Source organism: Mugil cephalus, chromosome 8 (genome assembly GCF_022458985.1).
Source record: "Mugil cephalus isolate CIBA_MC_2020 chromosome 8, CIBA_Mcephalus_1.1, whole genome shotgun sequence".
Taxonomy (NCBI): domain Eukaryota; kingdom Metazoa; phylum Chordata; class Actinopteri; order Mugiliformes; family Mugilidae; genus Mugil; species Mugil cephalus.
Genome location: NC_061777.1, coordinates 25,766,612 through 25,789,345, shown reverse-complemented (window position 1 = coordinate 25,789,345; position 22,734 = coordinate 25,766,612). Strand labels below are relative to the sequence as shown.

General features: G+C 40.3%; 1 protein-coding gene across 3 annotated transcripts; it reads left to right on the top strand.

The window, feature by feature from the left end:
• Positions 1-2,587: 2,587 nt before the first annotated feature.
• stxbp1b (syntaxin binding protein 1b) lies at positions 2,588-22,734 on the top strand. 3 transcript variants are annotated; one of them, XM_047593045.1, is made up of 20 exons: positions 2,588-2,668; positions 9,050-9,099; positions 9,182-9,263; positions 10,319-10,395; positions 11,106-11,184; positions 11,415-11,518; positions 12,612-12,760; positions 13,617-13,701; positions 15,144-15,274; positions 15,366-15,473; positions 15,576-15,636; positions 16,260-16,325; positions 17,078-17,158; positions 18,311-18,449; positions 18,708-18,817; positions 19,513-19,617; positions 20,034-20,119; positions 20,284-20,438; positions 21,288-21,411; positions 21,861-22,734. In XM_047593045.1, the coding sequence occupies exons 1-19, from the start codon at positions 2,632-2,634 to the stop codon at positions 21,395-21,397; spliced, it is 1,815 nt and encodes a 604-aa protein (XP_047449001.1). In that variant the 5' UTR covers positions 2,588-2,631; the 3' UTR covers positions 21,398-21,411; positions 21,861-22,734. The 3 variants fall into 3 exon arrangements, with proteins under 3 accessions (XP_047449001.1, XP_047449003.1, XP_047449004.1); XM_047593047.1 differs by having other exon boundaries at positions 21,288-21,423; XM_047593048.1 differs by lacking the exon at positions 21,288-21,411.

The following is a 22,734-nucleotide window of genomic DNA, read 5'->3' as shown; positions in this document are numbered from 1 at the left end:
CAGACACACCCTTTAAAGTGGGAGGCCTGCGAGGGATGGCGGCGCGTTTACGGGACGTGGGGAAAAAGCACTTCTCTTGAAGGCGCGAGTAAAGATTCCAAGATATCCCGAGGTTGTGAGGCTCCTGAACTCACCACATGTTTGGAATACTAGTTGTTCAGCTACAGCTAAGTTTAAAATACTAATAGAATAACCGAAATAGCGTTTAAATGCGTTTAAATTTCTTAAAGAGAAGAGGCTGAGATTTTTCTGTTTAACTTTGTGTAATTACTGGGTGGATGCAGAGTTTGACAAATATTTGTCAAACCCTGCATCCACCCTGTAATTACTGGTAATTAATTAATGCTTTGGAAGATGAAAATGATAGAAAATGATTTGTTCTTTCACAACTCACTGGAAATGATTGGACAGAAAACACTATCAGACACCTCAAGGTTACTGCATGCCTGTGAATGTCTGTGAACCAAAAAACAAAAGGTAGGCCTACTTGTGGGGTTTCTTGAAGATGGTTCATCCAGGTCTTCAGTTATGAAAGACTGGTGAGGTTTAGAGTAGGATTGCCTCCTGGTTACACCCACCTGAAACCCACATGACTACCACAATATCCTCTCATACTCCACCTGTAAATGTGCTTAACGTCAGCTCCTGTTGATATAACTGGGATCGTGAGGATCATTTGAGGCCGAACACCAAATCTTTGCCCCCCTTACAAATCTTAGTCATGTGAGTTTCTGAGGAGCAACACACTCAGACACTCCTATTAAAACCCCAACTCACCACTAGTCTTTTGGAGCTGAAGATGAAACGTCTTCAAGAAATCCACAAGCCCAGCTGTGTCCAAGTCCAATTGCTCTTTGGATCGAGATTACAGCAATACGACCTCACTATCAAAACATCATCCCCAGAGGAATGCCAGTTTATGCTTGATGGGGTTTATTAGTAAAATAATTACTTAGATTTGAGGGGAAAGTTTTTTTTAGGTTTTAGCAATGATAATTAATTGATTAATTATCATTTTTCTCTTGTGTGCTGATTGTTTCAAGTAGTTTCTAGATCACCTGTGTCTTGACAACAGATGCTGTGCTTAACTAAACTGAAAAATAATGCAGATTATGATTAATTCAAAGGAGTTTTGCTCCTGAAGTGGCACGCTTTGCACAGATTATACTTTAACTTTCATGCTTTTATTGTAAACACAACAAATCGTATGATGAGCGTAATACAAAACCCACGTCTGTTAAAATGACCTGTATTTTGCCCATAGAAACTATTCTCTATGTGACTGCATTTGTTACTCTACAAACAGCTTGGTCAAAGGCAAAGGTTTCTTGAAGACGTTTCTGCCGGGGTGTTTAGGGTTGTATGAGGAACATCTGTGGGTGTTGCCCACCTGAAACTTACTAGAGTATCAGATACTCAGCCGTAATTGTAATTCTAATCAGATCTCTTAACAGACCCTTGTCATATGAGTTTCAGAAAAACCAACACATCCAGTTGCCTCTGTTTTATGACCGAGAAGCTCAGCCACTCAGTCTGTGTCTGTACCAGCATGAGGAAAACGTTTAGCAAGTCAGACCCATTCTTCTGAAAAGACCACCCAAAACATTCCTGTCCAAGCTGCTGACGCCCTTTAAGGAGGCCCGTGCACCAGGACCAGGCATGTAGCTGCTATTACAAAATACAAACCACTGCCATTTGGTTCACAAGTTCACAGTTTGTTGCACAGCCCACGCAAAGTGAACACAAGCTGGACTTCATGTTTGTCCTTCTCCACAACGAAAGCTCCGTTCCTCTGCTTTTTACTTGTCCTCTGCTGCCCTCTAATGGACAAACAACAGTCACTGTTTTCTAGAACAGTCTGAAGTGTACTCTTATAGTATACATATATGTGTATACACACACACACACACACACACACACACGCACACACACACACACACACACAATACTGAACTGTATTGCACTGACACTTGTTTCTTTTTCGTTGGCTACTCCATTTTAGTTGGTGGGATGGAAATGATGGAAATCACATGCTCCAAACTGATTACACAGCAGAAATTGTCCCTCTCTGATGTTGTTTCAGTATAAACTGAACTTTGAAACAGTTATGAAACAGGATGAATGCAGGACTGTTATAGTAGAAGGTTATTGTAGAAGTGTTTGCATTAATGAACTGGTAGATAGCAAAGTCTTTTGTTCAGTTTCAGAAGTAGAAAAAAATGAAATAATTTGGAAAAGCTTACATTTTATGGGTCCAGATGTAAAACTCATCATACCAAAGTGCTTGGCACATTCAGATTCAATTTTCAGAAAACTTAACTGAATAACCACATTTTAAACAGCTTAGTGACCAATACTGTAGGAGCCATGGTGTATAAATCAGTTATGAAGGGTTTACTGTGGCTTCATAGTGTTCACTTATTATTCTTTTCTTTTCTTTTCTTTTCTTTTCTTTTCTTTTCTTTTCTTTTCTTTTCTTTTCTTTTCTTTTCTTTTCTTTGCACCACTCTCCCAACTGAAGGCTCTTATTTTGGATTTTACTGGGACGGGAAGTGGGTTGCTTCTTCTCGCGAGCTTTACAGTCGTTTTGACTCGTTTTCTGTGGAGTGGACGCGCAGCAGAGTGCTCATCATGGCACCACTGGGACTAAAAGCCATTGTTTGTGATAGTAAGAACTATTTTGTTTTTTTATTTCTTTGTGTGACTGTGTTTAGTTTGGTGCCACAGTACAGTGGGCAGCGAAATACGTGTCAGTATTATTATTATTATTAGTAGTAGTAATAACAATTTTCCACAGCCATGTGCAGGTTTATTTTGACATAAATGGCTTAAACCCTTCAGTGGGAGATTTTAGCTCTGATTGTAGGATATTTATTAACTTTTGAGCATTGGAGGTCATTTGGGGCAAAGCTTCTCCCGGGGACTCTTTATTTTGGGAACTGACACGCACCACGCGCAGACTCACGCATGGAAATGAACAAATTGGTGATTTCTCCAGGTTTAATTGTCTTTGGGATAAATTATACAAACGTGATGCGGTTCTTTCAGACTTTTCTGGTAGTTTCTAACGTCGATGGAGTCGTTATTGACGTTTGTGGAGTAGAAAAGCATGGAGTCCTGGTTCGGTGTAAATCCTTTCTCGCTAATCTTTGGGCAGATTATGTGCTTTGACATCATTGTCAGAGGAAGAGGAGAAGCACACGGGGAATGTCCGATTCTGAATGGACAAGTGTTTTATAGTGCCCGTATACCAGCATTGACAAATGTTATTATTATTTATTATTAAGCATATAGTCGTCATTAAGACAGACGCGCAGCTTTTATGCACAAAAAGAGAAACTCCTACTTGACCATAGATGAAGCGCAAGAGTTTGCTCTAAAGCAAGAGTTTCTCTTGAGTGAAAGCTCTGAAATCGCAGATCTGTATTTACATTTTAGTCTCGGAGTGAGATTAACATTAAGAATTAAGTATTTCATTAAGGTTAGTTAGTATAATTTAAGAGAGCCACAGTCCAGGTTAGAGTCATGATTGTGACTAATTCCATTAGTCGATGTTTATTCTTCCGATTTTGTGGTATTTTATTTTAGTATAGATATTTTGAAAAGTTTAAAAGGCCAAAAGTTCTTGATTTGATTGGGGCCAGTGCTTTTTAACTGTCAATACAACTAGAAACCAGTTACTGAGTTTTGGTAGAACTTGGTAACTTAACATGCATAATATCTGAAAAATAAAATAAAAAACTTGATACAGATAAAAAAGAAAAGCATGTTTCTTGCTTTAGAAAAAAAAATAATGGAGTGGATTATTGAAAACCGTTTGCTTTTAAAAGTCATCTGGGTCATCGGCTCTTTTAAACATGACTGATAAATAACCCTATTTACTGTTTATTGAGGTAACCATGTCTATGAAGGTCCTCTGACCTTATAATGTTAAACTTAATGTAACTAAAACATGTGATTTCCTTTAATCCACTTTTTGTGCCAAACCTAATTGTTGCATAAAGATTATTAATATTTCATTTTTTTTTGTTTGTTTTGTTTTTATTTTATTTTTTTTGCCACAGTTTTTCATTTCACATCTCCTCTTACTGTAGGTTCCTCACTACAATCAATTCCTGTCGCATAACAGTCTGCTGTAGTTCATATGAGAATATGAGTCTGTTAATACTCAGGACAACACATCTAGATTTTATTATGGGGCGTGTTTCAACCAATATAGTGAAAAGAATGCATTTGTTTACATTAGGATAGTCCTCAAACAACAATTCAATTGAGCTGTATGACCATGTCGCTGTTACTCTTCTGTCCATCACGACTTAAAGCTCGTCCAAAGAGTTTGATTGACCTGGCAGATCTTTATTTTTTCTATCACAATGTCAGGCTGGCTTCCAGGTTTTTCACACAGAATTGTGACTCAATCCATAGTAATCCATAGTTCAAGATCAGTATCAAGAATATATATATGTAGTATATACATAGTATACACATATACACAGTATATGTGTGTGTGTGTCTGTCCGGACGTCCTCTTCAGACTCTTCAGAGAGAAGAAGTAAGAGAACTGGAGCAATATTTATTAATGTTAACTCTAAACAATGCCAGAGTCATGCCGGGACAGATGATTGCATGACTGTGATATAAGAGTATTAGGGTGTACCCTGAAAAATAACAACAACAGTGTCCTGGCACATTGGTTTGTAACTCAGAATTCAGAGGTCTCATGTAAGTGGGATCTTATGAATCCTCTGGAAATTGGTTTCTGTGAAGCTGTTAGATTAGATAGTGCCCTAAAATAAGTCAGAATATAAAGTAGTGTGGCATAGCCAGACTCGGGTCTTATCAGAATATAAGGACTGAGCAATGGTTGCACACCACTGGGATTTCATTACGCATCTCAACAGATACTAAAAAAAAATAGTCCTACAACCAAAACAACCGAAGTTGGGCTGACTTTCAGGCTTTTAAGGAGAAGAATGAGACTAAAAATGAGAGTCATACTATTACAAACGCTTATCAAAATTAGCATATGGCATTATTCTTCTATGTTTCTAAAATGACCTAATTTAGCTGATTGGTTCGCAGCCTTCAAGAACACAAACTGACATTTGGACCAAGACATGGGGCAAATGTTGTGCAAGTGTTTAAACTAGAGGTGTAGAAAGTCAATGGACACCTGGCAGATGTTAGATCCAGTACATAGTTATGAGTTATGGTTAATCTAATAATCCATCCATCCATCCAGAAAAGACAGATGATCCCTCCAGCATGCTCTGGGGTCTTCTGGGGCTTTCCCAACAGATGCTACCCAGAAGGCATCCTGAAAAGCCACGAACCACCTCCGCTGGCTCGTTGCAGCACTCTGGTCTCCTACCAGATGCCTAAACTCTTCCCCTCTCTGTAAGCCAATGGTTGGTAATTTGTGACCCTAGTTTTTGTGTCCTGCACCTTTTTCACCAGTCGGACACCCGTTGGAAGCCCTTTGGAAGATTCAGCGTGTTGATCGAGTTGTTCAGAGATCTCTGCGACTGCCTGTTCAGTTAGAGAACCAGAAAAATGAGAAGTATATACACGCAAAAGACTCATGTTGGTTTTCATCTTCATCTCATATGAACATTTAAATACACAAATATTTACACAACAACATGATCGACTGTAGGCCGCCTGATCAGTATGATTCAGTAGAGTAAAGCTCTGTACAATGGTTTGGAGCTCTTCCTAGCTTCCCACTAACAGCAGCTCTTCCAGTTATTTCCTTACATTCAGCCACAGAACTTATATATCAACTGGTCGTTGACTGTAGTCTTTGCGATGTGTTTAAGTGCAACTTAAACTACTAGTAAACTGAAAAGATTTAATGATTAATCGGATGAGAATTTTGACTAAGTATCCTATAATCTCATATTTATGAAGGCAAAGTAGACGAGTTATGTTGGTGCAAGGAGAGGAACGCCTGTCCTGCAGTGCTAATTTAAATAAATCAGCTCATTCTGTAGCAGCAGCCTGTTGTTGTTGATGCTGCCTGTGAAACACTTTCACCTAATCCTGTTGACTAGTTGTACAACTGCAACCATTCAGTGAATTCACTGTGTGCTCACCATCAGTAGCATTGCTCCTCACGCTCATTGATGGAGGTGGACAATGTGGAATTTCTGTCTGAATGGTGTAATTTTGTGAGAAATCCTAAAATCTTTTCTTGGGCCTGTGACAAACATCAAAGATTTGTCTCTAATGTTATATAATGCCGGTTCCCAGACACACAGTTGACTCATTATCATATGGTGCCAGTATGATGATAATGTGCTTATAACACCTTAGGAGCAGCGTCAGGTGAAATGTCACTGAGGTCCTCTGTGGAAACGGGACATGTTGACTTATTCTGAAGGATGAGTGTCTGTCAGCGTGTCAGTGTGTGTGATGCTGTTTCCCCGTGATGTCATATCCGCTGACACAGAAACGGCCCAGAAATAGCGGTGGGGAGCGGTGGACGGGGTAAGAGGATTGAGAGCAGATTAGAGGCAGTCATTGCCGTGGGCGTGGCCCTCCCAGCACCAACTCGCTTCAAGCTCAGCCTCATAGTCTGGACTGATACTTAAAGTGTTTTCACACCTGTGATTCACACCCACAACAAAGTGGATTTCAGGAAATCAGGAAATACTTAATTTGAAAATGGAGCATCAGTAGAAGTGATCCTTTGCATTTAGTACAGATTTGTGGTTGATGAACCAATGTTGTGTATATGAACAACATGTTCAGTTTGATCAAGCCTCTCAACTATGTGTAGAAAACAGCATTATATATGATATATTATGAGAGCCAGGCACCTCTGTGTGATGCACACTCTGCCAAAGAGACTGCTGCTTGATTATGTATAAGGTAGTCATATCGGTTTTTCACACTGTAAACAAACTGCTAGGGAGCTTTTACAGTCATGTCGAGACCAAGTTGAGTCCAGTTAGAGAGGGCTTTAGTTACAGAGGGTCTCTAACTGGACTCAACTTGGTTAATATGTTCGAAGTGATATTTTTCTGTTCACACCAGAACAAACAAACCAACCTGAAGGGTTGTAAAACCTACATAGCTGAGAAAGCCACAAGCTGCCAGTGATGGAAAACGGGGATGATGCTCGTCAACACAAGACCACCAAGATATCCCAAAATGCCATCTGACAGTCATCAGTTTGACTTGGACTTCTGGTATTGACCCTGTTCTGAGCATACCAATAGTCCTTCTATTAGTATTTACTAAGTCTGGTGGAACTAACTGCTGTGATGACACTGATGTGAGTCCTGTCTAAACTCTATCCCTTCAGCCTGGAAGCCAGACAAACACTGATGGTGGAATGTGGTCTGATTTGTCAGGCCAATGAAGTTGTTTAGGTATATGATTGGCTATCCAGTTTTTTTTTTCTCTGTATCTGCTGAAACACTTTCTTACTCTTCTGGAAGAGGATTTGGTTACATCTTTAGAAAAAGTTGAAAGTTGAAAAAGTTCATTCAATAATGATCCCAGCCTTCTTTTAAATTTAACAACACATTGTACTCTATACTGCATGTTACCAAGCAAAATCTGCTTAAGCGTCAATCAGCTAATTCATTATTAACTGATAAAACGGTGGGACACAAAACATCATAAATAGAGCCACATCTATAACGTGCATGAGATTTGATCCCAGTTATCAGCAGCTCCCACTCACTGTGAATATTCTGCTGATATAATCGACCTTGACTGTCCAGAGGAAATGGTCTTTGTAGATGGTTATAGATGGGGCATGTTCACTACAGGTAGAAACACATCTCTACCAACAATTGTTTCAGTTATTGAATCAGTAGCTTTTTGCAGCTGAGCTCCTCCATGACACAGTCATCTCATCTGTATTCACAGTCTTCACAGCTACTTCCTTGTTGAACTGTATTAAAAGGTCACAAACCCCACTGAAATAGATTACTTTGTTGTAAAATAACAGGCCACTGAGATACTGATCATGTAGTCTAGCTTTGTACTGAGCTGAACGTGGTTGGTGGTGCATGAAACAGACTCAACTTGGCCAGATATTGCAAACCAATAATTGTAGTACGACTCTAGAATTAATTCAGAGGAAACTATAGTGCATTAAAACTCCAGACTGCAAAGAGCACAGTACGGTGCTTTAAAGTATATGAACCACAAATGACAGCAAGTCTTTGAAGGTCTGTTTGACACTAAATTTTAAATTCACGATATTCTTACCTTCATCTGTCTTCCTTCCTTTTTGTTTTGCACATATGTCCTACATGTTCATTCCGGTGTTCATCATTTGTCCTTACTTTATCCCCACCCACAAAAGAAGCTAAAAACAAGAAACATCATTGAAGATGTTTTGACACTCATTTAAGTAGCTTCTTCAGCTCAATAGGACTGGGTGTTGGGATACCCTTCATTTGACACATGAACTAAATCAAACATGTCTCCTCCGACTACTACTGTGCTTCTGGTATTTAACAGACACTAGTCATGTGGGCCTTTGTTGGGAAACACCCACACATGTTCCTATTTAAACCTCAACTCCAGTCTTTTAAAACTGATAAAACATTTTCAATAAACTCTACAAGTCCAGTTGTCCTTGTTTTCTGCTTTTTTGGATAAACTAACCCTGATGACTAACAACCGTCACAGACATTTCATATATATGATCTTCACAGATGTGGCTTCCACTGTGTGTCTGAGAGAAACATAATTTCAATCCTGTGTTAGCTGTGCACATTTAGCAGAACTGACAATAAAGTTGTCTTTGAGCTTGAGATTTAAAGTCGGTTCATGTGACTGAATATGGTACGGTATGTATAATATGAATATGGTTACTGAAATTTATCGGTTTGTTATCGATTATCATAGATATCTGTTATGCCCTGACTCGTTTTAAGCTATAGACATTACTTTCAAGAATGCACAAGTGAATTGGAGCAGTATAGCAAAAACTAGTTTCCACATCCTGTTTGAAGAATGAATGCATGAGATACATTTTAAGTTGGAGTCCTGACTGAACTAAAGTTACATTCCTACATTCCAACAGAGATAATGAACGATGTCATCAAGAAGGCAAGAGAAAAAGGAAAATGGAAGGTAATGTTTCTGTTCGCATTAGGCGCCATCATTCATATTCAGTTTGATCACGACCCTGAAAAGAACTGCGACTGTGTTGTAGGTGCTGGTGGTGGACAAGCTGAGTATGAGGATGATTTCTTCCTGCTGTAAGATGACAGACATCATGTCAGAGGGAATCACCAGTAAGTATGACCACTCAGGTTAAGGGAAGAGAAACAAAAGTGGTTCACTCTAGAGATACGTACATAATTCCCCATGATCAGTGATTTGGTGTAGGATTTGCCCACTGTTAAACCGTGGCTGGACGTGTCCAGAGACAGGCTTGGTTTGCACAAATGGAAACCCAAGTCACCCTGTTTGGCCTTTTTATAGATGTCACAAAGTACTAGTATTTGGACTATCATTTGCATTTTCTGACCCTGAGTGGACCGTGTGGGTGTTAATTCTACAAGATAACAGCAAGCCATCTCAACTAATGAACAGGATGCTGGATTCTGTCACAAAGCACAAGAAATAATTCCTCTTCAGCCACATTCCTGCATCTTAGGTTTGGACTGCGTTAGCCCACATTGTCCTCCCTGACTGTTGTACCTGTCTGAGCCAGCTGATGAATGTTTCCTCTCTGGTCAACAGCACTGCACGGCCACTTGGGGTGGGATAAGCATGCTTAAACTTTTAAGTTCTAAGTAACAACAAAACCCATCTCATCTCACCTTCCATGCCACTTAATCCTCACTAGGGTCACAGGTGTTGCTGGAGTCTATCCCAGTTGGCATCGGGCAATAGGTGGGGTACACCCTGGACAGGTCACCAGTCTATCACAGGGCTAACACAGAGACAAACAACCATTCACAGTCACACCTAGGGTCAATTTAGAATCACCAGTTAACTTAACAAGCATGTCTCTGGAGCTGGGAGGAAACGGGAGTACCGGTGGAAAGGTCTGCAGATCCATGGAAAACAACAGCAATGGATGCTCTTACAATCCTTTCCACGAGGTAGTCATATCATCGTCCATGTCTACTTTAAAGTGAAGACCCCAACATAATGCAAAAAGCTTGCATTTAATTTTCTGAAGATCAGTCCAAAGGCACAGAAACCGACAGCCAAACAACATCTGAACACAGCTGCAGTAAAGACTTGTCAAACCATCACAGAGGAGACAAGCCATTCTTCGGTCCTGTAATCAAGTTGACGGATTAGTGTTCGCTCACTACTGTTTTTCTGTGCACTCCAGTTGTAGAAGACATAACGAAGCGGCGTGAGCCTTTGCCCACCATGGAGGCCATCTACCTGATCACACCCTCAGATGAGGTAAATGATGCACCTCCTCTAAAGACTGCTTATTACGTGTGGAGCTTTCTTTAGTATTTTGTCAAGTAAATAAGAAATGCAGCCTTTTTTTGTGATTCTGATGTAGCCAGTTTTAAGTTTGGTTTGCACGTATGTTGGGAACTGTAAAGGCTGCAGTTCGAGATCTTGTGTAAAATGCTGAAATTCCTAAATGCTCCATTCAGAAAGTCATCTCCATTCATTCATTCACTGCTAAAAAATAATTTCATTCCAGGGTTGATAATACTACTCGATGTAGAAATTCTCACAAATTGCTCTAGTAATACCTTGTCTTCTGCACATTTAGTCTGTAATCTCATGATAAAATACAGTTTTTAACTAAACAGTAGCTGCTATCATTGATAGCAAGGTCAAAACTGGCATTCACACTTGTAGTCAAGACTGATTACCTCTGGAAAAGGCTTGCTGACTGTAGCATTTTAGATGGAGATAAGACGGCAAGGGTGGCAGCATTTCCAAAAGTGTTTTCTTCTGACCATCTGTACTCAAATGGTCTTAACCACCTGTGCAAAAGTCCAAAAGTAACACTTAAACATTCCAGAAGTTGTGTTTTAAAATCCAAATGTAGTGGTTTGAATTTAACTGTTCTGTAATAAACTCATCCATACAGTGATGAATTGTCCAGTTTCACACAAGTTCAGACACTAAAATATCTTTCTCTGCTGTTTTAGTCTGTTGAAGCTCTGATTGATGACTTCAGAAATCCACAGTCTCCGACATACAGAGGTGCCCACGTCTTCTTCACTGACAGTGAGTAAATCCAGTCCTCACCAACAACAAATATAACTCCTTTCAATACATTAATTGCTGTAGATATATTCATATATTCCACAATAGAGAAGTGTTTCTCTATCCAGGCCAACTTCCCTGCCCACAAAGGTTCTTTTGATGCAAGTTGGTCCGGTCTACTATAATGACAACAGATTAATTAAGGTTTTTAGACTAAAATTCATTTCTTTAACAAAAAATACTCCCTACAGCAATACCAGACTCCTTGTTTGGACTGTTGACCAAATCCCGCGCCTCCAAAGCCATGAAGGCCTTGACTGAGATCCACATCGCCTTTCTGCCCTATGAATCTCAGGTAAGCACAGCTTTAAAAAAAAAAAGCTGCATTCAACATTTTGTAGCTCTTCCTAGCCTCCTAGCCTCTAATAGTAGCCTCTCAGCTTTCCCTTCATGAACAACAAATACACACTATTGACACCTGCTGGTAAGAGCTCTTTGTATAAGTCCAGGGACATTTACTAATCTGCGTTCTTCTGTGTACTTGTGTTCTTGTGAACATGTACTGTTCCAGTTAAAAATTTGCATCCCACCAAGTACAGTCTAAATACCAGGATATGTTCTTGTCCTTCCCTTTTTATCAAGGAAGCATTTTGCAGGTTTCATCGAGTACACACCTGCTCCAATTGCTAAATGATTGTCCTGCATCCTCCCGTATTCCACAGAAAGTAAAGAATCTAACTGGTCAGGTCCAAACTACCCAGGTCTAAGTTATGTACTTCAAAATATTGGCATAGTTTTTTACAATATTCTCCAGGAACAGATGCGCGTATTCTTTGTATGAATGCATGCAAAGAATGCACCCACCCCCCCACCTCACCCTCAGCGGAGGAAGGATCAGCATTTTGTGTTAGATCAGCTTTAGTTGTCAATCCTCTGCTGTTGTCCTGTAGTTTTAATCCTAAGAGGAAGGGACACATCATACCAGCCCTGCCCCCCACCTTCATCTCATCCCTTTACCTCATTGGCTGACGGGATCAGTGGGTCATACCCTCAGCCAATGGAAGCGCAGATACAATGTGTCACAAACGAAAACACAGGGATTGTTATCATGTGATGGAGTCGTAACAGATGGATGTATGTGTTTGTGGAAGAGGGTTTAATTAGTGTCAGCCTTCTGTGACAAATGCTTGTTTAATGGTTTACTGTGAACTATTTTCTAACCCAAATAATCTAAAAACGCTGATATTTAGACCATCATAGGGCACTAAAACTCTAAATCTATGGCCAGTAGAATGACGAATATTACAAAACTGTATCAAAAACAATCCAGCTTTCCTTTGGATGAATTCGGGTTCAGGTATCCTCGAGACAACCAGTGTAGCTTTGGTCTTTGTAAATGTAGGGGACCGTCTTAAAGCTGAAATTGAACCTCATGTTGTTTCTCTCAGGTCTTCTCCCTGGATAAAGTGGATGCCTTTCAGGACTTCTACAGCCCCTTCAAGGCTGATGTGAAAAACAACATGTTGGAGCGTTGCGCTGAACAAATTGCCACCCTCTGTGCCACACTCAAAGAGTATCCTGGAGTCCGATACAGAGGGTGAGGCTAGCAAGAGCAACACAAGTTTTTTTTAACATAGGTGTAATACAGGTGTACAACTGTATAGGGTTATATGGAATACTTAATCATAGTCCATGTATTATAACCAAAATTGATGAGTTATGCCCCCAAGTTTGGAGTATCCATGGTGATATCCATGATGTTGAGATCTGGCCTCTATGATCATCTCTCCTTGTTGTTCTAGTGGCTGAAGATGATTCTTTATGACTCTGGATGTATCATTGGACTTGTCCTGCCATAGAATTAATCTTAAAAGGTTAGGGTAATACTTTCACGCACACAAATTACATGCCTATTATACATACAAAGCTTATGTCACAGATTTAGTTTTTATTATTTGAAAAGACTGAGAGCAGTATGGCACCAGCCCCTTCTTAACCCAAACAGTGTGCACAAGGCTTACTACGGAGGCCTCATCTATAGCTTGTTCTACAGAATTTAGATGAAGAATATAACTTGTTTTTGTTTTTTTTTATTTAAAACGTTATCACTGCCTTGCCTCAGACAACCAGAACCAGAACCCATTGAACACATTATTTTACCTTAAATGAGGAATGCTAGTTGCAGCAGTGACACCAGCCACAGCAGTTCATCTTTCTACACTAAGGGTGAGCCATAAACCATCTCCTGCAGATAATACACAGACTAAGGATAAGTACTCCATACAAGCTCGTCTTTAGCTGCAAACTGAAAACTTGTTACAGATTAAGTGCATTTTTGATCATTTAGCAAACTTTAGATTTCTCATCTAATCATGCATACATAAATCCTTAAGCTGTTTTTGTGTAATGCCACATAAGTTTGTGTGTGTTTATGTGTGTGTTTGTTGGCTCAGGGAGTACAAAGACTGTGCTGTTCTGGCCCAGATGCTGCAGGAGAAGCTGGATGGCTACAAGGCTGATGACCCCACCATGGGAGAGGTAGGTAGGAAGGTGGGGTTGATTGACTAAACTACAGATGGAGAAGACTGGTCATTGAGAGTTCACCACATTCAAATAATTTTGTGAGGGAAGTTCAGAGACAAAAAGAGTAATGATCAACCCCAGCACAGTCTGAAACAACATGCAGATTAAAATAGGCTTCCTTTTTTTGTTCTCTATGGACAGTACAGATAAATATATACTTCTTCTAAAAAACACAGATCCTGGTGGTAATGGGTCACCCCTGACTGACTTAATATAACAGTAAACGTTCTAATGGTTAAGCTCCAGTTGTGACTTCGGGTAAAGTTCAGTTTTAGCCTCAATGGCAAAAGTGAAATGGATACAGGATCGAGGAAGAATGATGCCAGAGAACCAGGCGGTTCCTGTACTGGGAGCGTTCTGTGTCTTTTATTAGACTGCAACTTGCAACTTTTTATAAAGTTGCTGAGCACAAAAAGGTCTTCTGTGACTGAAATGGATATTCCATTCTATTTTTACAACAGATTCAACACCAGTGCCACTGACTCACTGGAAGGATGTTATTCTGATTGTAATACACAAAGTCAAAGAGTAAAAGTAAAAATGCATTTAATTTTGTTGCAGTTTTTGTTGTAGTGTTTCAGCTCAGAGCAGAGTGTTCTCAGCTCAGAGTGTTTAATTTAGCTTACTAGTTGTAGTGTTGTCACCGACAACAAGCGTGATAATGGACTAGCATGGATGCACCCCGGAATTCCCACATCCATATCCACAACATATCAGGGTTAGGGTTAGTTGAGGGTTAGGGTTAGTGGAGATGCTCCGTTGGGAACTGATTAGTCTCTGGCAAAGATCTCCCAGGTCAATCAGATTGTTTGTGTGGGCTTTCTGTGACGATGAACAGATATCAGCATAGTCAAACACGTCATGTGACCATCACCGGGTCGGATTTGTTTACAATACAATGGCTCTGATTGGTTGGATCACTATCCAGCTGCTTGCAGTTGCCTCATAATGGCATCCAAATAGATTGTTACCAGGTTCATGTTCTGATGAGAAGTGAGTCTGACAATGCCAGGGTAAGTCTTTCTAATAACATTTTAAAATCTTCGCTGTCATGGGAACAAAAGAAGAAACAATCAGCAGTTTGCAGTTGCCGGCAAATTGTCTATTAACAGGTGCTCTCACAAAGCTCTAATTAAAGAAGCTTGTTTGACTGTTCACCATGAAAAAGACTACTTATTTGTCTGTTGCTACACAGTATGGCTGACTAAAATAACATGAAAGTAACCTTTTGTCACATACTGGGAGAGGTTCACTTCCACCAACAAGAGAAAACATGCGCTAATTGCCATTTTCCTAACAGGATGTGGATATTTCTGTCAGTCGACTGAGACACTTAAGGATTCAGCGTAATGTAGCCATAGTGGATAAATACCTTCTGTCTGTTCTGATTCCTCAAGGGTCCAGACAAGTCCCGTTCTCAGCTCCTCATTTTGGACCGCGGCTTTGACCCCGTGTCCCCGATTCTGCACGAGCTCACCCTGCAGGCCATGGCCTACGACCTGCTGGGCATCGAGAATGACGTCTACAAGTAAAGAGTCATTTGAGGAGAATAGAAGACTTTCTCTTTTGGATGTGGGAGTACAGTGCAATGTGTAACTCTTTCTCCCCCACTCTGACAGGTTCGAGACTAGCGGCATGGGAGAGACCAGAATTAAGGAGGTATTACTGGATGAGGATGATGACCTGTGGCTGACGCTGAGACACAAACACATTGCTGAGGTGTCCACGTGAGTGGCTGTGACTTTCCCTCTCACATATGCACCCTGATAGCATGAAAACACAGCTTTCTGAATGCACTATCCCTTTGTTTGTTGACTCATTGTGTGCAGGGCTGTGACTCGTTCCCTGAAAGAATTCTCCGCCAGCAAAAAGATGAACACTGGAGAAAAGGTAGAGGACACAGTGAATCACTCTGCTCTGGTTTCAGGTTCTGTCTCTGTGTTTCTGCTCACAGCTATCCTACACACCGTCAGAGAGAGGTGAAAGGAGAGACCAAGTATCAAACAGCAATACTCATTGATTTTCAGCAGCAGTGGCAGTAGTTTGGATTCTCTCATAGGGTTTGCTGAGGCCCAAAATCTCCATTCCAACTAATGGTTTATCATTTACACTAACACTCTCTTCACTGTCATCTGGAAATTACAATGAGATCTGTTCTGTCTGTAGTGTCTATACGGAGCAACAAACACTAATAAGCTACTGTTAGAGGTTAAAGATCTGCTACACAAGCTCCTGCTGCTCCAGTAGTTTTAAGATTAAGATTTATTTGTTGGTATTTTGACTCATGTAGCTCTATTTGTATCTGAACTTATTATCTAATTTTATAAAGGACTGACAGAAATAATAACTCTGTTAATGGAGTGCACTTGTCTGTGTGTGTATGGATAGATGATTAAATGCTGAGATCAGATATCCTATGTTAAACATGTGGACAAAAAAAAAGGTTCTAAGAAAGAGGGTAGCTGTTACTTCTCACTTTTACCAACACTGAAATGTATCACTCCTTCTTTCAGACCACCATGAAGGAACTGTCCCAGATGCTGAAGAAGATGCCTCAGTATCAGAAAGAGCTCAGCAAGGTGGGAGACAAAGGTTTCCTGTAGAGTATGTAACTGTATTATTATTATTTTATTTATTATTATATTTTATTTTGAGCACCAATACAGGTTAGTGATTTGATGTAGAAGACCAAACAGAACATAATAGGCTAGCTGTCCGCTCGCAAGATGGATCCAGACTTACATATAAAACCTACAAGATTTGTGCTTGGACAAAGTCAACGATTATTACCTCTGTCCAGGTCAGATCCATATGCATCAGTGCATACGGTGTCAAACTAGTGTCCTAGTGATTCTAAACTAAATAAGAAATGTCTTAGACTGTCTAAGTCTGTCTAAGTCTAAACAAGAAATACATCTAAACAAGAAATAACAAATGAAAAGATTTAATATGAGCAAACTCTATATGAAATTTAAGGAACAGGACTTAAATTATGTAGTTCCTCAATAATCCCAGGTGTCTTTATTTACCTTTGGAGATTTTTGTGTCACTGCTGCAAACAGTGGTGAAGTTACAGAGCGTATGGAAGTTTTAGGGATTAGAGTTGAACTGTATATCTATACATTCATGTCGCGCCTGTGCTGTATGAACATATATCTTGATAATCTATTTGTAGCGCTGGCAAACAGCCATTCAGCAAGAAAATGAAATGACACTGTGCCTCTGACACGATAAAACAAAAGCCCAGAAAACCTGTGGGTTAACCTTGTGTTAACTTTCAGATTGAAATGTGTGCTTCTTTAACCTCAGCATCTCTCTTCTCTGAACTCAGTATTCAACCCATCTCCACCTGGCGGAGGATTGTATGAACCGTTACCAGGGCACCGTGGACAAACTTTGTCGTGTAGAACAGGTAACTTACACACGCTGCGTTTGTTTTAGTTATCTCTGTCGTTTAGTTGCTGTTATTGCTGCACAGGCAGTGCTTCACATCATACTGAAAACAAGAGTTCACATGCTTTTGAAACTCATAGATATGTACAAATTATTCATTTTAAATAAATAATAAATACATGCACAGGTATAATATTTCAGTTTCATTATTTTTATTAGTTTGATTGGGCTCTTTCTGTCTACTTTTAGAATTTGTGAATCTGCTGGTGTTTGGAGTCATTTTTATGCAGAAATGCAGACACCTCTGAAGGGTACAAATATTTTTGAAGTGGCATTTTGCATGCCACTGCAGCAGGTCACAGCGCCCTTTGGTTGTTGCTACTGATTTTCCATGAAGTGACGTATGTACTCACCACTTCGCCAAGGGTACTTGCTCTGTCCCTGGTGAAATAATTAAACTGACAGGAGTCATGGGGATCAGTTGAGGACCAGCAACGATTTATTTGCCCTGGGTCCCCCATATAAAAGGTTAATCTGGCCATGTGCCCACCCCAAGGAGTGGGAAGACTTAAAGGAAGGTTATAGAAGGAAAGACTCAAATCAAAGAAAATGCCAGGGATGAAGAGGACACAGCGTTCTACAAAGGGAAGTAAGTTATTATAGTTTAATGCAGAGGCAGATCTGTGCAAAGGGTGGCACCCTTTGCACAGATCTGCCTCTGTATCTTCAGCTGGTGGAGCTCAGCAGTGGCACATATGTGAACCCAGACTGGGGCAAAATTGTAGTTCTTCTCAGATTCATAACTCACTGACATGTGAACATATGACCTGGCATTTATAGCTTTACACTGAAGTGAGACTTAATTTTTTGGAGGACACATTCACCAGTGGCTGCACATAAATATCCATAATGCTGCTTGGAATTTAGAGACAATGCGTGTGTCTTATCTTCATCACATTAATACGTTTTCTTCATGAACTGAGTGGTCCAGTGATGGACATATCCCCGATTGAGTATATTTCTTAGGCTGACAGTTAACTACAGTGTAAACAAATATGTTGTAGCTCAGACAATCTACCGAGTTACAGTTTTAGTCTTTTCAACACTCTTCTTTTGTTTCATAGTTGTATGGCAGAGCTATTTCTATTTGCTGTTCTCTGTTGTCTTTAAGGATCTGGCAATGGGCACAGACGCAGAAGGAGAGAAGATCAAGGATCCCATGAGGCTTATCGTGCCCGTCCTACTGGATGCCAATGTCAACGTCTCAGACAAGATCCGCATCATCCTGCTCTACATCTTCTATAAGAACGGTCAGATATGTCATTTTAATAGCAGGCCACTCAGACTCTTTGAATGGTGCGACTTAAGACTGCACTCTGATGTTCTAACAAGTGATTGATTTTATTAAATATATACACAGTGTTACTTAAGTTCTAAACCTTCCTCAGTTTTTTTTCTCCTGTTGACATGCATGCTTTCATAAATGTGCATGAGTCTGTGCTTTGCATGGAGGGACTGAAAATCAGCTGTATGCTGCATGTGTTTGTGTGCCTGCGTGTCTGTGTCAGGTGTGACTGAGGAGAACCTGTGTAAGCTCCTCCAGCATGCTAGCATCCCACCAGAGGACAGCGACATCATTTCCAACATGGCGCACATGGGCGTTCCCATTGTTTCTGAGGTGAGCTGCCTATGCCGGGAAACTCATTGTAATGCCATAAGCTCACAGCCCAGCTTGCATCAATGGCCTTTGATTTTGTGTTTATATAGAAAATACTTATTCAGTTGTTACATCAGGATTCTGGCCACAGCTGTGCACAGATATTCTCCGACTTTTTTCCATTCATCTACTTTGTCTGCGGAGTACATTATCTGCTTGGAAACCTGTCTTGGCACAGCGGGGCACTGTGACTATACCCTCATCCCAATAGCACTGGCTCTTACAAGGCATAGCCCAAAGAATGCTGGTTGATAAGGCAACCCTGGATTAAATGGTTTTGGGCATGGCCTTCTCAGCTGTGGGCCCAGGTAGCTTCACCAGTGTCAGCTGATAAAAGGTTTTAGAATGATAATTGTAATCTGAATGTATATGGTGATATATGTATGGTATATGTATGGTTTCAACGCCGTTGGTGCATGTACTCCTTAACCTGTACCCCTACAGAAATACATGCTAGATGTGGTTCACTTTGCATGCCTGTGCGGTGCTTTTGTGTTTAGAATGGTGCACAACACACAACATGGCTACAAATGTGATCGCACATCCTTATCCCCAAAATATACTTCCCTGTGCATAATGTCCTTGTGTCCAGTAACTAACATACAGTATGTACAAATAGTAAAAACTCTTGAGTCATCGGCTTTTTGTCTTTATAGGGCACGGTCGTCAAGAAAGCCAAGAAGCCCGATCGTAAGGAGCGGGTCAGTGAACAGACCTACCAGCTCTCCAGGTGGACTCCTCTCGTCAAGGATCTCATTGAGGTAACTCTCAGGAGGCCTTCCTGTAACCTGTATGTTGCGGGGTAGGATCATACTACCCCACTAATGTTGGGGATTAATTCTACCAGGCTTTTGTTTTTTACTGCCTCGTTGTGGGACAGCTGCAACTCAACTCAGTGGGTACAGTGGATTGTGGACAAACCAGAGTGTTAACAATTCAGTCCCTATGGAAGTTTGTGATGTAGCAACTTTCCACCACTTTGTTGGTGAGAAATTGATCTGGCTTCCAGGTCACATGTACTTACCAAGTAAGGAGAAATTTGGACAAAGTCATAAGTTTCTCAGTACCCTCCAAAAATCTACTTTACACCACAAATTGTAGTCTGAAACTTGAACTCAACTTAACTCAAACTGTTAACATAGACAATTTTTTTTTGTGACAATTACAATTCTTACAGGACGCAATTGAGGACAAACTTGACCCCAAGCTGTACCCGTACATTTCCCAGCGACAAGCATCTGCAAAAGCCAGCGCTCCATCAAGGTTTGTATTTTTTTTTCTTCTTAAGGCTTAAGATAACACAAATAATATAAAGTTGACTAAAGCAATGATTGTTGTTTCAAACAAAATGTGTAAAATATGTAGCAGGAGTAGGAAAATATCTGCATTTTGCATTAAATCCTCTTTTCTATTTCCTCATCATAAAGCGCTCGCTATGGTAACTGGCACAAGAACAGGGGCCCCACCGAGATAAAGACGGGGCCCAGGATCATCGTTTTCATCATCGGAGGCATGACGTACAGCGAGATGCGCTGCATGTATGAGGTCACCCAGGCCAATGGGAAGTGGGAGGCCCTGATTGGTAAGTTCAGTAGATGAAGGAAGGGTAATGGGGGGATTCAATGTAGTCATTAGCCATTTGTACAAGTAGTTAGCTTGTAAAAATAGTTTTGTTATATCAAAGCTTAGTCTGGACTTGGGTGCTATACACGTATAACAGAGCCTGAAATATAGCAAACACATGAGTCGGGGTGAGGAATTTGAACGACATGGGCAAGAGAGATTCAAGAAAATGACTATGGAGTATTAGGATGCAGCCGTTTTGGAAATGCAACCCATACCAACCCATATTATTAAATAATAATAATAGTTTGAAGATTAAGATGATAGTGATGTATATGCTGGTAATAGTGTAATATAATAATGTGGTGATATACAACAGTGAGTTACTATATGAATGCAGCGAAGTAATGGATGACTATTGTGGTAAGCAAACACACATATACAAATTCTTACTCTGCAGTTTTAGTACAATGTCTCACTATTGTGACTAAAGCAATGTCTTACTATTCTGCAAAATAACAATACAGACATCTCTATCTCATCTATAAAATCATTATTATAAAAAATGCAATAATACATTTGTGGACACTGTTATATTTTATCAGTGTATTCAGATATGTTTTTGTTTTGGTAAAATAGTAAAAGCAGTTTTTACAGTACACAAAGTGTAATGTTATTTCACCATCAAAGTCATTTGAAAGCTGGCATGAAAGATACATAAGTCTCTGTATGTTCTTGATGTTTCCAATGGGAAATATTAACAACCTTTTTCTTTGGTCACAGTGAGTTGTGTATCATAATCAAGCCTTGCCCTTTGCGATTAAGACATGGCTGAGCTTTTGAGCTTTCAGGATTTTGTCCTCAATAGGTTCCACCCACATCCTCACACCCCCTAAGTACCTAAAGGAACTGCAGCACCAAGACTTCCTGGACCCCAACGCCCCGCCAGAGGGCACTGAGGAGCCGCCTGCAGAATGAATAGATGCTTGGAAGTAAATACACAAGTACAAGTCACTGCGTGTTCTGTGAATCCTCGTAATCCCAAGTGTCGTCCCGCACACCCAGTCTCTTACCTGTGAACGTGTCCCTGCAGTGTTTTTTGTCCCTGATGTCCTTCCATCAGATGCTGCCATTGCTCTTGCTCATTGGTCTTGAGTGTTTTAGTAGATTGTCCTGTCAAACTTACCGATGGAAAGAAGTTTGGTGTGTTATAAATTAAGATATTACTAAATTATTACTCTTGTGTCCATCATTGCACAAAGCCTCAAAACGATGTGAGCAGCCCGGCAGATCTTTGATGGAGTGCAATCAGTTCCCAACAGAGTGAATCCAGAAAAACTTTCCACCACAAAAAATGTGTTGGTAGATCGTGACGCCTTCCTAGCTCAAGAATTTACATGACTCAACTCAGGGTTCTAACAACTCACCTTGTGCCTTTCAGGATCAACTGAAATCTTCACTCCCTCTCGCCTTCTCAAAACCCTCAAAGACTTGGAGAAAGAAGCGCAGACCAGTTAAGAACATCCTGTTGTAGCCCTCGTATGGCAGGAACACCGAGCTACGACTCCCTGTTCCCTCCCCTCTCCTTTCCCTCCCAGCGTGACACATCAGCTATACTTTGCGTTGCATACAGTTCAGGTAAAAACTCGTGAGTCAAGCTGTTGTAAACCACCACGTGTTAAAGTTTGTGAGCGTGTTCCATGCTGAGGTCACTGAAAGCGATCTGTGTTGAATGTTGTCTACTATATATCGTGGAATTTAACTTATTTCAGAATGTGAAGTAGTTTAGATGACTGGATGATTATGAGCAGCAGTTTCTTTTTCACTAAGCATCCCTGGATTGGACATATCATCTGTGAAATCACTTCAGTTTTAACCTCTCATGCTACTAAGACCCAGCCGTGTTTTATTTTGTGTTCATGTAGTGCTTTCCATAAAGTAGGAACCACACCATACAGTACAAATAATTACATTTAACATAATGTGTCAGAGCCACTCTGATGGCATATTTAGCTGTAGCCCAAGCTCTCTATATGATAAATATACTTTATAGCTGGATTGTCACTTGTGCATTGTCTTAATACTGTTTCTGGCTGTGTATTTTCTTTCTTTTTTTTTTCTTTTCCTGTAGTTATTCAGTTTCCTTTTTGGGTCCCTGTGTTTGACCACAATGCTACGTATGGTGATTACTAGAAGCCCCTGTGTATGAAGAGAGATGTCAGTATTATCACAAGTCAGTACTTTAATGTTCCCATCCGTAAACAGTGCTTGTTGCAGGGTGTGTGTTCAGCTAATAAAGAGAAACTCTTGGTTTA